Raw genomic sequence first — 14,307 nt, forward strand, 5'->3', positions numbered from 1 at the left:
CTGTTTATGTTCAATTTATGGCGCTTTATTTCTCACAATTCGAAGTTTTCTTAGAACTGCAAGTTTAACCTCACAATTTAAAGTTTTATATCGAGGTTTAAATTCCCTCGCAACGTGAACTCGTAATTCTGAGGAAGAAAGTCAGAAGTTGCGAAATGTAAACAGATTTCTGAGGGAAAATCAAAATTGCAATATCAAATTCAGAAGAGAAAAAAAAGCTTTTTTGTGACAAAGCAAACTCTGAATTTTGAGAAAAAGTCAGATTTTTAAGTTTATAATTTTACACCTGCGAGATATAAACTTGAAATTCTAAGGAAAGAAAACTGAACTGAAATAATTGCAATTACAGTTTTTTTATATTTTTATTGACGGGTGCAAACAAGCTTCAAGTAGAGATAACACTACTATAATAATTCAAAGCATCAATTACATACACATCTTAAGATTAATTGTTCAGAACATAAACCGTACAAAAGTTTTTTTTTTTTTTTGTTATTAGCTTTCGGTAGTTTTCGCGAGCTTTGTTACCGCAAAACAAAAAAACGGAACAGCAACTGTTTATGTTCAATTTATGGCGCTTTATTTCTCACAATTCGAAGTTTTCTTAGAACTGCAAGTTTAACCTCACAATTTAAAGTTTACATCTTACAATTCCCTCGCAACGTGAACTCGTAATTCTGAGGAAGAAAGTCCGAATTTCGAAATGTAAACAGATTTCTGAGGGAAAATCAAAATTGCAATATACAAATTCAGACAAAGAAAAAACAACGGCATTTTTGTGACAAGTAAACTCAGAATTTTGAGGAAAAAGTTTATAACTTACACCTGCGAGATATAAACTTGAAATTCTAAGGAAAGAAACTGAACTGTGATATAGTTGCAATTACATTTTTTATATTTTTATTCATGGGTGCAAACAAGCTTCTTTGAGTAGAGATAACACTACTATAATAATTCAAAGCAGTCAAGTACATACACATCTTAAGATTAATTGTTCAGAACATAAACCGTACAAAAGTTTTTTTTTTTTTTTTTACACAACAAATTCGATAAATGCAGTACTTCTGCAAAACTGACACTAGAGAAATTTCAAGAATGACTTCATCTCACAGCATCAGCCAAGCAGATCACAACAACTGGAATGACTACGGTAACAAGTTCATTTAAGGACCAGAAACAACATTCAATCCAGGCAACAGCTGCTCCGACAACCGCATGACGGAATATATACAAGTCCAAGGGATTCTACGCAACTCCTTGCGAACAAATCCATAACGAATGCCTAGAACTGCTGTGCGATGAGCTTTTTCTTGGCGTCGTGGGAGAATTTGTTCGAGCGGAACAGGTCGCTGTTGTAAAACGCAGACAGGTTGTGGATGTTTATCTGTCGGGCCTAAAGACAAAAAAAGGCGGCGTTACAACTCAAATTCGCAAATGACACGTGTAATATCTCTGTAGTATAGTACTTGTGTGGACTTTTCGATTTAAACATCTATTAGATACCTTGTCCATCAGATCCTTCTCAAGAATCTCGATGGTGTCCTGCTGGGCTCCGTAACGGTTGCGCTGATATGCGACTTGCTCAGAAATCAGTTGCTTTAGGATGAAGAGCAACAGCTCGTTGTTGTCTCGTCTGAAGGCCAGATATCGCGCGAACGTCTGTAGAAATGCAATAAATGTGACTTCAGTTACCAACTTAAGCAGGAAGAGACAGAATCCTTGCAGTCGCAAGACATGCGCAGATGGAAACCGATGCCAGATCAGTTTGCTCACCTTCCGCATGCTCCTCATTACGCTGAACTTCTGCGTGTCGATGAAGCTTTCCAGCATGACACGGATGGCCATGTTCACGTCGTCCTCCAGCACATAGTCCCGCAGATGCATGCGGGCGTGTGCCTCGGCCATGCGGATCATGGACTCTATGTGACGCACAGTGATTGGGATACTTCCCGTAGCCTGCAAGACAACATACATGATTACTAGCTGACATTTCATTGATAACTATTCCCAGATGAAAGCATTTTCTGTGCGCATTTTGGGGGGAAAAAAACCTGAAGAATGGCCTGAAAAATGGTGGAACTTCTTAAAATGGTCTTTAGCTTCAAAAGTTATTCTCACCATAGACTATTTTTGACAGTCGCAATGTAAAACAATAAAAACACCCCAGTTATACTTGTTTTTACATTTTCACATTTCTTGGCAGCAAGTTATAGAAGCTTGTTTTTTCCAACATAAAAAAATTAAGGTAATTTCCACTTTCACGCTCAATTGAGAGTTTATATCTCACAATAGAAAGTTATAAACTATGAATTTTGTGAATTTACATTTCACAACTCTTTTTCCTCAATATAAACTCAGAATTCTGACAGAACTGCAAATTTATAGCTTGAAATTGCTGGATATAAACTCGCAATACTAAAAAAAAAGTGAATGAGTCATAATTACTTATTTAATGACAGAAACAAGCTTCTTTAATAAGTAGAGATTACAATAGTTTAAAAATATAAAACAGTTGATGACATTTCAGCGATAACTAAACCCAGACAGATGCATTTACTGTGCACATCTTGGAAAAAAAAAACAACAACGCAGATTGGTCTGAAAAATGGTGGAACTTCTTAAAATTGCCTTTGGCTTCAAATGTGACTCTTACCATAGACTCTTTTCGAAGCTCGCTGTAAATTCGGGCCACCTTGTCCTGGTCCATCTGATTGAGTTTGGGTCGCACGCGTTCTTTCGCATACATGATGTACTTCCTGAGCAACTCCTGAGGGATTGGTGGGACATCGAAGGTGTTTGGCAGCACCACCTCCTCTAGACTGGCCACGCCCCCTTCTTTGTTGCTCGGGTGATGTTTGATGTGGCTGCCCACCACAAAGCGTGCCAGCATCTCATCTTAACCAAACAGAATTATGGGTAAAGAGATGGGCAAAGCTCGGGCAGAATATGTTTACACGACAACAATGTACTAAAAAATGGAAAAGTTAGCCTTTTTAAAAAGTTGTGTACAGACGACAAAGTTGTCAAAATGATCCCAGTTTACACGGATCTGTGAAAATGGCTAAAAATCCTGTATTATGCATGCCATGCCAGTAGTTGGCGATACACACCTGTGCATGTACCTATAGACTAAACACATCAGTTTTCACAAACTTGTGTTTCTGTAGTTTACACAGAGATGATAACCGTTTAGTTTTCCAAAACCTTCCCTTTGAAAACCTGTTTTATAATGTTCACATCTTCAGGCCCCCAAAATGCTGTTGATGATTAAATGAACGGCCAAAATGTATAAAATGTAACATTTTCAGTTGAAAACACTGTGTTAACGCCCCTAAGACATCAACAGACTTACCTGCACAGGGTCGACGGTGTCTCTTACAACGCACAGAATGTCAAATCGAGAAATGATGGGCTCTGTCAGGTCCACGTTTTCCGAGAACGTGAGCGACGGGTCATAACGCCCACCTTTCAAGAGAAAGAAAACTTTCATAAGAAAAATTACTGCTGCCAAAAACTTGGCTGCAACTTTTAGTCCAGCAGAAAGTAATTAAGAACATGACTGTGCTTTAGATTAACATACAACTCTCGAAGTGCCGATGGCAAAATTGAAGTTATGACCCTCATTTAGACTTTCATTAAAACTCTCCCAGAACGCACCGATAGGATTGGCGGCAGCCATGACAGTGCAGCGAGCCTGCAGTGATGTGACAATCCCAGCTTTAGAAATGGAGATGCTCTGCTGCTCCATGGCCTCATGGATGCTGGTTCTGTCCTGATCATTCATCTAAAAAATTAAGAAAAAACAGGTTCAGTTAAGTATTCACCTAAAATATTGTTGGTCCAAAAATTGGTGGAATAGTGCATCAAAAACTTCTTTAAAGCTACAAACCATTCCCAACTCAACACACACCACCAATTTTAACGTACGCTCACCTTATCAAACTCATCAATGAGGCAGACACCTCGGTCCGCCAGCACCAGCGCTCCCGCCTCCAGCGTCCACTCTCGACTCACGGGATGACGTTGCACGTAAGCCGTCATGGAGAGGGGGGGAGAGACCTGACCTGTAGTGAAGACCGCGCGACTCGCAACCTTCTCGATGTACTTTAGGAACTGGGACTTGGCTGTGCCAGGATCTCCACAAAGGAGAACGTTAATATCACCACGCACTTTGTGCTTCCCACCTGTTGAGGGCGCCAGAAGAGAACTGAGCAACTAAAAGGACTCGGACGTGTAAATGAACAGTTGTGAAAGAGCATGAGCAGGATACCTGGATTCTTGGCTTCTCCGCCAAACAGAGCAAGCGCCAGACCGCGTTTGATGTCCTCATGCCCATAGATGGATGGACCAATACTTGCGAAAATCTGTAGTAGGAAAATTAACCTCAATCTGGGGAAACTTTATGATATCCTCAGAAGTTCAAGCTCAAACGTTGATGTGTGACCATCGCTCACCCGTTCTCCGATGCGCTCGTCTTTGGACAGCGCCATGATGGCTTTGATGTCTTCATCAGTGAGCTCCGCCACGGCCACGCCCTCATCCTTACGGGCGATGTGATTGGCCAGGATTACAGTAGCGAAGACAGGGAAGCCGTTAGCCATGTTGAGAGAGCCGTCGTAGTTGTTGTGGTAGATTCCTGTGAGCTCCTGCAAAAACAAACCATTTGAGGACACACAGCATTTAAATATAAATTCAAGTCTTACTTGCAATGTTATATAGTGGAAAATATAAAGAAATACACATTTAGAACAACATATTTTGCTTGAATATTACTTACTCCAGCCAAAATAATAATTCATTATTGCAGGCCGTATTTTATTTAAATATATATTTAAGCCTTATAAATGGTGTGGAAAAATATACAAACACTTAGATGGGCATACTTTCCTTGAATATTAGATTTAGCTATTATAACAAACATTTTAAAAAGATGCATTTCTTGTGTCGCTCCAGCAAACATAATATACTTTTGGAGAATTATATTTTATTTAGACATACATATTTAAGTATTACTTTAAATGTTATATAGTAAGAAATAAAATATCAATTCACATTTAGGGTCTCTATTGTAGATAAATATTACTTATATTTATATTATATATTTTTAGTGACAGCACAAATTTGTTTTATATTTTCAGGTCCGAATTGACATATTTGGGGGCATGTATTACTTATTTGAATATAATTCAGTTTTACAGAATTTATTATTTTATTTATATTTTAAGACAAGTCAAGATGTTTGATGGCTAAAATTCCTAAATTAACAGTGACCTTCATCCAAAGCATCGTCTTGCGCCGTTGTCTTTAATGGTTGGGATAAATCAGTGCAGGTCAAGCTTGTTCATTAAAGGGGATTTGCTAAATGTTTTCATCAGTGTCTTTTGACTCACAATTTCGTCTCCGGGTTTGCAGGTGTCCACCAAGTCGGCCAGCAGGATGGCGTCTTTGGAGCGAGGCAGGCGGCCCGCCGCGACTTTGCCAGGACTCTCCTGGATGGTGATACGCTGGTAGTTCTGGTACACGGTCTGTGAAAGGCAAGAACCTTCGTTAACATCAGAAGAAAAAAAAAAAAAAAAAGAGAGAAACATTTGCTTTCTGCTGCTATGGCAACAAACGGCAAAAACGAGATGGCAAAAGCTGTGCTCTTAAGAGCACATTTACATAAGTAGATAAGCAAGGATGCAATTTTTTTTATGAAATGTATTGTTTTATTATTGAACAAGCAGGATTTAAGGTTGATTAATTACCAACTGTTAAATTTTGTTTGGATCAGATAAAAAAAAATATATAAATCTCTGAAAAATGGTCTTTAGTTTTGTTTTAATCAATAGAAAAATAAATGGTTAAACCCATTTTCTTTAGAAATTTCAAGATACATTAATACTCAACCAGCAAATCGCACAGAAATGTTTAACTCACGCACCTGCTCCATGTTGATGTCAAACGGACCGAGTGACTGACACTCGGGACAGGAGCCTGGCTTCACCTCCTGGTTCTGGGACTGGAAGAAGGGTCCCAAGATGAAGTTACACTTGTTACAGTTGTATTTCACCATACCGAGCTGCGGCAGAACTCCAGTGCAGCTGGTCACCACACCACTGGTGCGGATCAACTGGTTCAGGTGAAGTTGCCTGAAAAAAAAAAAAAAAATTCAATTTAAAAAAAAAATAAAATAAACTTTTTATAAATATTTTCTGAAAAACTCACAAGAGAGATCACAGCTGTGCATTGTGTGTCTAAAATGCATTAAAAAAAACAAAAGACATGAAATTGTTCGTACCTGAGAGATCGAAGTTCTTCCACCAATGGCAGGTTGCCGATGCGGACGTGGATTTCATGTGCAATTCTGTCGTATTTGGGGTACATTGCAAGCACCACCTCTTTGGCGGCTTCGTCGAAGATCTTCAGCATCTCGGCAGGAGCCTCCGGCAGAAAATACGCCAGCACGTGCTCCCGAGATGCCAGCTCTTCATAGTTCACCAGTAAACTCTCCTTATTTTCTGTAAAAATCGGAAAGTATCAAGTCGAATCAACGCGTCTGGACTATATTACTCCGTTTTCCCAGACGACCGTCCGCCTCCCACCTTTGCACATATCGCTGATGCGCTCTTTGAAGACGTTGTGTCCGTGCTCATCCACGTGTGTGCGCAGGAAGTTCTTGAAGCGGTGGTAGATCTCCAGTCGCGGGGCGGCCATCGAAACCCACTCCCTGACCGTGTGGCCCTTCATGTCCTCCAGGTTCTCAATGCTTTCGATCATCTCTTCATCCTCGCCATCGATCGCGACGCCCTCAGCTGCCCTCTCCGCGAGAACCCGCTGCCTCTTCGTGGGTCGTTTGTCGTCCTCGTCTTCACTGTCTGTCCATCGCAGAATCACAATTAAGGTTTACACTATAGCTTAAAGACTTTTCCCTTAAGTGGCTTGCGGTACAATTATTTTTTGATGACTAGAGCACCCACCGTACAGAAGTCCACGTCCGATGCGGCCCATACCAAGGCCCTGTTCTCGGTCGCGTCGTCTCATGGCCGCTTCGGCTTCCGCCCGAGCACCGGGAGATAGTTCACTGAGATCCTCATCCTCATCCAGACCCTCCGCTTCGTAACGGTCCAGTTCCGGGATGACACGGTAGTCTCTGCAAAAATACAGTAAAAAATTTAACTTGCTAGCTGTGTTTTCATCCAAAGTTAACGTTATGAAAATTGGAATATTGCATTAATCATTTGCATTTAAAGCACCGTTTTCATCCCGTGAAATCAAGTGAACAAAACAGTCATACCCTTGGAAACCAGCACAAAGTTGCTGCAACTGGGTAAGCCATTAATAGCTTGTTTTTTTGTTATTATCTGCAAGCCTTCATAAATATGCCTACCATCAGAAGCCCAGTCTCTCACCTCTCCATCCCATCTCCGATCAGCTCTTCTCCGTCTCCGTCCTCCTCATCAGGAATACTGTCTCCCAGAAGCCCCTCGGACTCGTCCTCAAACGGGGGCAGATCTCGGCCGGGGCTGGAGGTCAGGTCACCCCGCCGCGAGCCACGACTGGGGCTGGTGGCCATGTGAAACGACTCTGATGAATCCTGTTTGGGAACAAAACAAATGTCAAAAATCTTTATACAAGAATTTAAGGAGAAATGCCAAAAGTCAATGAGGAAAATGCACAAGTGTAACTAGATCAAGCTGAGGTAACAATACTGAAATAACTGAATAACACTGAAACCAAGTATCTCATTACTTCTGAAAAACAGACCTGTCAATCTGCCAATGTGTTACACACTGAATCTCTACAATCACATTATTTAAGAAAAGTCAGTTGTAACTTGTAACTGAATCACAACAAAGAAACTAGTTTTAACCACGTGGGACCTTTTTTTATGCTTGCATAACTCTTCAACAGACACTAATCTTAATATATTTATATGAATATATGTCGATTTTTAGTCAAGTTAAAACCACACATTTCTATCATATTTATATAGTAAACATTTTTTGTTCTAATCAAAGATTTGATGTAACTAAACTATATATTACAAAAACCGAATTGAGATCACAACGCACATTTGTTAATGTTTATTACATTGAATTTATTGTAATAAAGATCATTATATTTTAACGTCACTAGATGCACGCATAATTTCGAACAGGTTTGCAAGCTTAAAATACTTTAAAACATATCTGAACTATCGTTTAAATAATCTATTTACATAAAGATAATATTATACAGAAATACACTCACCGCCATCTTCTCACGTCCGTCTTCGACAGCAGCAAGCCTGTAAACTAGTTTTTCCCGGTAAGTTTTTTTCGCGCGAAATGCTCCACGTGACCACAAAGCGCGCGAAGCGCTTTGAATATGTATCGAGAGAGAGCGTCTGAGCGCTGTGATTGGTTCGGTGGCAACCACGTCGTTCCGAGCTGAACGTTCATTGGTTTGACGCGTGAAAGGGGGCGGAGCTCGATAGAAAAAAACTACACAAAGCAGTAGAATAGATAATGTTCACATTTTGTGTTAAATAAAATAATCAGTCCGAACTACAGTGAAGACTCACATTAGTGCCAAACTGTGTGTATTTATTTGTACACGTGTGGAACGAGTATAATTTAAATTATCACGTTCTTTAGTACAGCATGTTATTTGATTTAGTACTAAGAATTAAAAGTACACAAAGAATGCACATACAACAAAGAAACTTAGTATTGACAATATTTAATCAATCTTTTACAGCCTTGGACAATAAATTGCACTCTTTAGTTACATTATTCTCTAGTGTATTAATCGGCCCCTAAAGTGCACACTGTCTGCATACTTTTCAAGTACCTCTCAACAATATGTACAGAACTGGAACGGTCACAGCAAACGCAGCACAGGTCAGGAATGTATTGTATTGACTTGTTTTGTAGATCTGCGCCTCCAGTCTTTTCTCCGTTTGACCGAGGCCTTGAACGACTGCCTCTGTATCGCATACAAAAAGCTGCGCGTCTCGGGTTTGAATGACTGGCTTCTCCGCGGGACGGTACTGAAGGGTCGTCTTGACCGCCTGCAACTCGGTCCCAACCTTGCCGACGTTCTCCTCCAGCTGCTCCAGCTGTGGTTTTAGGCTTTCAATGAGCCCTTGGGCTCTTTGGCTGTGTTGGAGAATCTCTCGAATCGCTTCTTCTGAAGCACTGGATGCAGAAGTCGGGACGGCGGCAGCTGCTAGCGGGACAAACGCCGGTTTGATTGTTTTCACATCTTTTCCGCTGCCTTTCAAAGCCATCCTGAGTGAGTCGATGAGGTTGCGGAGTTCATCTTGTTGCGTTTTGTGCATGCTGGCCTGGACCTTGATGGCTTCCTGAAGACTCACCGGTCCCTTCTGGGCCTCCAGCAACAAGCTCTTGAGTTCCTGCAAACGTACCCGGTTTATGTAAGTCGAACCCATCACCCCAATGACAGCGCCCAACACCGACCCAATAACGGACCAGTTTTTGGTACGTTCAGCCCTGGTCCGCTCTTTCTCGTGGCTCCCTCGCACGGCAGCAGAGAAGAGCGCAAACTTCTCACGCTCGCCTTCTTCTGCGTTCTCATAAGCCGTCCTGAGACGCCGTTCTTCCTGTAAATGACAAAAACGTTAAAGGGTAGGTACAATCAGAAGGCTTTTCAATCTACAAATCGCCATTAATTTACCATGGATTTACACTACTGTTTTTTTTAATGAAGAATAATAAAAATATTGTTGATATTTTTACCATGGTATTGAGGTGCTGTATGTGTGGTTTTAACTGGTTATCATGATCTAAATGTATGCTATTATGGAAGACCAATGGGTAATTTTAATAAAACTCAGTCAGAATAATTAAATTTCACCATGTAGAAACAAGGTTGTTAAAATGTTACTGTTTTTGACAACGAACATAAATTTACACCTGCTTCGTAACTCAAGCAACTGTCAAATGTACATTTCTAAGAGATAAAAAATGTGATATAATTAAAAATGTTTAATAGACAATAATAAAATATTAAAATTGGAGCCTGCACTGCAAACGCTGTTGAAGATGCACGTCATCAAAGTCAGGCAACACAAACCTGATCCATGATTTGAAACGATATCACTCATTAGAACATGCAGAAATTATTATTATTACTTTTTTCTATTAAGATATTTATTTTAAGGAAAAATGATTGGAAAAGTGTAAAAATGTGTTCTGACCATAAAGAGTAGTTTAAAACCACAATTAACAACCAGGTTTGTACAACATTCACTTTAGGAGTGAAATAATTATCGATATCGACTAACATGAAAAACTTGTCCATATCGCTCCCAGCCCTTCATATATACGTTACTAGGTCGACCTCACCTGCAGTAACTTATGTTCCAGTGTGGCTAACTCTAAATAATGTGCTTCTTCACGTGACACGCGGTCCAAACGGTCCCTCACTTCCTTCAGCCGAACTTGGAGAGCCTCCAGGCTGGCGTGAGCTTCTCTGACGATTCCTCTGGCGACCATAAAGGCCTTTTCGGCCTGGCAGCAAAACATAATCCAGATTATACTCACATTTAAATGCATCTAACAGTAGTTTGCATGCACTGATTTTTGTCAACCGTAATCCGATTGAGAGGCAGGGGTGGGTCTACATGGTAGCCCCCATTAAAATACGGTTGGCCACCACAGGTGCCAATAACTAATGGATATTCGGATGCATGATTGTGCATCCGAATAATGAACTGTCATACATTACCTCTGTGACATTGGACTGAGCATCTCGGACTTCATTAAGCCCGACAAACGCCTCATATCTCTCCCACCAGTAGTTGACGCTCACTGTTGCGGTTTTCACCGCATTTCGTCCCCACTGCCTTCCCAGCTCTCCTGCATATGTTAACACGGACGCCGTGCGCTCCTTAACAGATGTAATTTTATTCGGCTCATCTTTGGGACCTTGCTGCTGGGTGCAGTAACGTCTGTGGAGGTTCCTCTGGACCGGACCGGACACCTGGTGTCGGTAGAGACACATGGAGCCGCTTGGAAATACAGTGTTCCCTCTGAACCTCATTGAAGAGCCTCATATGTGGAGCCGACGCACGTCAAAAATGCAAGCTGTGAACATAATATAAAATATAAACTCCATGAGATGATTCATAAGGTGGTATCAGTGATACATCAAAATACAGATGATGTTTATGCATTGGCAAAACTTGTTTAACTGTCACTGTCCCACCTGTGGGACGCTTGGGACTCTTTTTTTTTTAAAATCTTTTAGTAAATCATCAAAAATTATATATCATTTGAAAGCTTAGAAGCTCAAGATTCATCCTGTGAAAACCATTTTGAAATCGGACAATGGGTTACCATGGAAATGGTACTTTTAAAATCTTATGGCGGTCTCCTCCCCCTTAGTGGGCAGTGTCAAGTGTCATATTACAAAATGCATTACGGTCTTTTAAAATCAAAACTTTTTATAATCTTGGCAACAAACATATCATTGGAAATTTCTGAGTCTCAGGATTCCATATTTGGTGATAGTGATTTTTGAGACAGATGTAAAATTGACAGAGAAATCTAGAGAAAAATTCATTAAACAAAATTCAGAGGAGTTTTGATGGCTCCCAGTGGCACAGGAATCTCACAGGAACCTCATTTTTTTTTTCATATTAACTTCAAATTTGGAACAAAACTTATTTAGACACAAGGCTTTAATTTTATACAAATTTTAGAGTAAAACTTGTTATGTAAAATATTTATAATAAATAAAATAAAATTAATATAGCGCATTTTATTTACAGTATATTTAAACTTCTATACCTTTTTGATACTTAAATTTTTAGAAAAAATTCCACTTTTGCCAAAATCTGCTAATTTTCTTCTTTAAAAAGAGACCAACCTTAGGTCTATATTCCAAAGTGTTCATAAATTACAACAATTTAAGTTCGGATAGTGCACTTTAATGCCTATTTTAAAAAATGGGGGTGACAGTTGAAGGGTTAAAGGAGCAAATACATAAAACAGAGAGACTAACAATGATAAATCTAGACTAAATATGACATTTACTTTAAAATAGTTCCGGATTCAGTTTGCATGTTTGAAAGACAGTAACACAACATGAATTAAAGTTGTCCATTTCGGGCATTTACAAGTGAATTAGACAGAAATATAATTAGGTTTAAAGTGATGTTGCTGTTACATGTGTATTGGTCCCGAAACTGTTATTATTAATTCTTAAACCGATTGTCGAGCTGATGAATGAATCGGCAAACAATGTTTACACTTCTGAATTGATTTCAGGACACTAACCAACAAAATTCATACCGGCGATTCTCCGTTTCGTGGCGTTTCTGCTCGGGTCAGTTATTTTTCATGTTTACAGACTGTATAGTTTATAAAATATCTGTCTAGTTTCCTGAAATGTCATCATCCTGCGGCACGAGAGCATTTCTTTCAGGCACTGGCTCTGTTCTTTTTTAACGATTCAATTGAATCGATTCGCAAATCGTATGTAAAGCACTCGACTATAAGATTTAGTTTTTTATAGCATTAACCAAAACAAACAACGGCGGGGAGATTATAAGATTGTGGGGAAAAACGTGTCCGATTTTTCTAGGAACTGCAAGACTCGAACGAATAAAATTAGCTTATGATCCACTTACCGTACCGTTCGAACGAACCGATTCGCCAAGATTCAACAGGCACTTGACGGGAACACTACATCCGGGTAACTGCTGGGGTCCTGAAAGCGCGGAAAAAGCGTTCGCTAAATAATCTGAGCAGCATGTCTGGAAGAGAAGGTACGAATAAAACAAACTGAAATAAAATACAAAGACCGTTTCATTACGTAGTAGAACGCAGTATAGAATAAAAACGAGAAGATACGATTTTTTTCTCCCACGTGTCTTTGACGTTACATTCTGTAAACTTGTCGGTTATTAATCTTTATATTCACTATGCTAGCAGCATTAGCCGTATTAATACATTTTAATGAGTGTGTTGGTGTCCCTTTTAATGTTACAGTGAAAATTAGTTTAATTTTAATACATGTGCATATTAAATATTTTTGTCAGATGCATTGATGTCATAATGGTTTCCAAATATTTATGCAGGAGGTAAAAAGAAACCCCTCAAGGCTCCCAAAAAGCAGTCGAAGGATATGGACGACGTAAGTGCACTTCTGCTTGAGTGTTTCTACAGTTTCTGGACAGTATATGAGCTGCTTAGAGTGAAGTTATGACCAGGGAAATTCAGAAATAATAATGCTTCATCCATTCCTACAGGAGGACATGGCTTTTAAACAGAAACAGAAAGAGGAGCAGAAAGCAATGGAGCAGTTGAAAGCCAAGGCTGCTGGAAAAGGACCTTTAAGTAGGAGACATAAAGCCACCAAACAATCTAGTTTCTGAGTTTTTCTTCCACACAAAAAGCAATTGTTTTGTTTTCTTTCCGCAGCTGGAGGTGGAATCAAGAAGTCTGGGAAGAAATGAATATGTTTCAGTGTGTATTTGCGTGCCGTTTAAACCACCAACTCACGATTTGGGTCCGAAATTATGTTTTTGTTAGTTTATATTTCTCTTGTGGAGTAATGTTTTTTGTGATTGTTTTTTTTTTTTTTGGATGTTTAATGTCTTTGTGAAACAGTCAGAGCTCATGAGAAATAACTACAGCATTGAAACATTTCAGTCTCATGCAAACAATCGCATTGGTCCACCAATGTTCCGTCAAAATATCATATTTGTTCATCTTAAACTCAAAAATGTGATGTTATCGTTTATTTTTTGTTATGTATTATTAGTCATCGAGCTGCTCTTTACGTTTAAGCTGCTTTTTTGTCTTCTGCTGGATAGCGGTCACTCGCTTTCGGCGCCTGTGAAGACATTCGATCTGGGTTTAAGAAGAATAGAAGAACTTTGTAAGCTACAGTTCGGTAATAGCTCGTGTCTTTATGGTAAATGTGATTAAATATCAGTTCAAATGATTCGTTTACATCCTCTTCTTTCAGTTTGTAGGCCTTCTGGAAGTTGAACGGTTTTCAAAATTGGGAACAACGGGTTTCAGCATGTCGTCTTTGTATACCACGATCCTGAGCATGAACAGGTCACATGAATGAGTGACTCAAAGTCATATTGGTTTGTTTTTACACTGTGATTAATTACCGGTCATAAGTGTTGTTGTTTCTAGTGCTGGCTGATCAGTGGAAGCTCTTGTCACTCCTTAATAATTAATTTAAAATTAAAATGTGTTTACACTCAGGCCATCCGAGATGTAAATGAGTTTGCTACTTCATCAGATTTGGAGAAATGTAGCATTGCATCACTTTCTCAGCAATGGATGCTCTGCAGTGAAT

At 39.6% G+C, this 14,307-nt stretch overlaps 3 protein-coding genes across 5 annotated transcripts; 1 reads left to right on the top strand and 2 right to left on the bottom strand.

The window, feature by feature from the left end:
• Positions 1-877: 877 nt before the first annotated feature.
• LOC109050926 (DNA replication licensing factor mcm2-like) lies at positions 878-8,424 on the bottom strand. The gene is made up of 16 exons (XM_042711685.1): positions 8,233-8,424; positions 7,392-7,576; positions 6,960-7,132; positions 6,585-6,857; positions 6,281-6,500; positions 5,924-6,131; positions 5,391-5,525; positions 4,455-4,646; positions 4,271-4,364; positions 3,934-4,184; positions 3,658-3,784; positions 3,353-3,465; positions 2,654-2,896; positions 1,774-1,956; positions 1,504-1,659; positions 878-1,393 (listed from the first exon to the last, which is right to left on the bottom strand). Exons 1-16 carry the CDS (start codon positions 8,236-8,238, stop codon positions 1,283-1,285), a joined length of 2,670 nt encoding a protein of 889 aa, XP_042567619.1. The 5' UTR covers positions 8,239-8,424; the 3' UTR covers positions 878-1,282.
• Positions 8,425-8,687: 263 nt separating this feature from the next.
• Positions 8,688-12,733, bottom strand: LOC109066479 (mitochondrial potassium channel-like). 3 transcript variants are annotated; one of them, XM_019083509.2, is made up of 4 exons: positions 12,620-12,733; positions 10,714-11,072; positions 10,332-10,496; positions 8,688-9,586 (listed from the first exon to the last, which is right to left on the bottom strand). In XM_019083509.2, the coding sequence occupies exons 2-4, from the start codon at positions 11,026-11,028 to the stop codon at positions 8,807-8,809; spliced, it is 1,260 nt and encodes a 419-aa protein (XP_018939054.1). In that variant the 5' UTR covers positions 11,029-11,072; positions 12,620-12,733; the 3' UTR covers positions 8,688-8,806. The 3 variants fall into 3 exon arrangements, with proteins under 3 accessions (XP_018939054.1, XP_018939053.1, XP_018939052.1); XM_019083508.2 differs by lacking the exon at positions 12,620-12,733 and adding an exon at positions 12,267-12,533; XM_019083507.2 differs by lacking the exon at positions 12,620-12,733 and adding an exon at positions 12,282-12,531.
• On the top strand, positions 12,626-13,938 carry LOC109066480 (translation machinery-associated protein 7). The gene is made up of 4 exons (XM_019083511.2): positions 12,626-12,757; positions 13,070-13,125; positions 13,241-13,328; positions 13,413-13,938. The coding sequence occupies exons 1-4, from the start codon at positions 12,742-12,744 to the stop codon at positions 13,445-13,447; spliced, it is 195 nt and encodes a 64-aa protein (XP_018939056.1). The 5' UTR covers positions 12,626-12,741; the 3' UTR covers positions 13,448-13,938.
• Positions 13,939-14,307: the final 369 nt, after the last annotated feature.

This window comes from Cyprinus carpio, chromosome A22 (assembly GCF_018340385.1).
Source record: "Cyprinus carpio isolate SPL01 chromosome A22, ASM1834038v1, whole genome shotgun sequence".
NCBI lineage: Eukaryota > Metazoa > Chordata > Actinopteri > Cypriniformes > Cyprinidae > Cyprinus > Cyprinus carpio.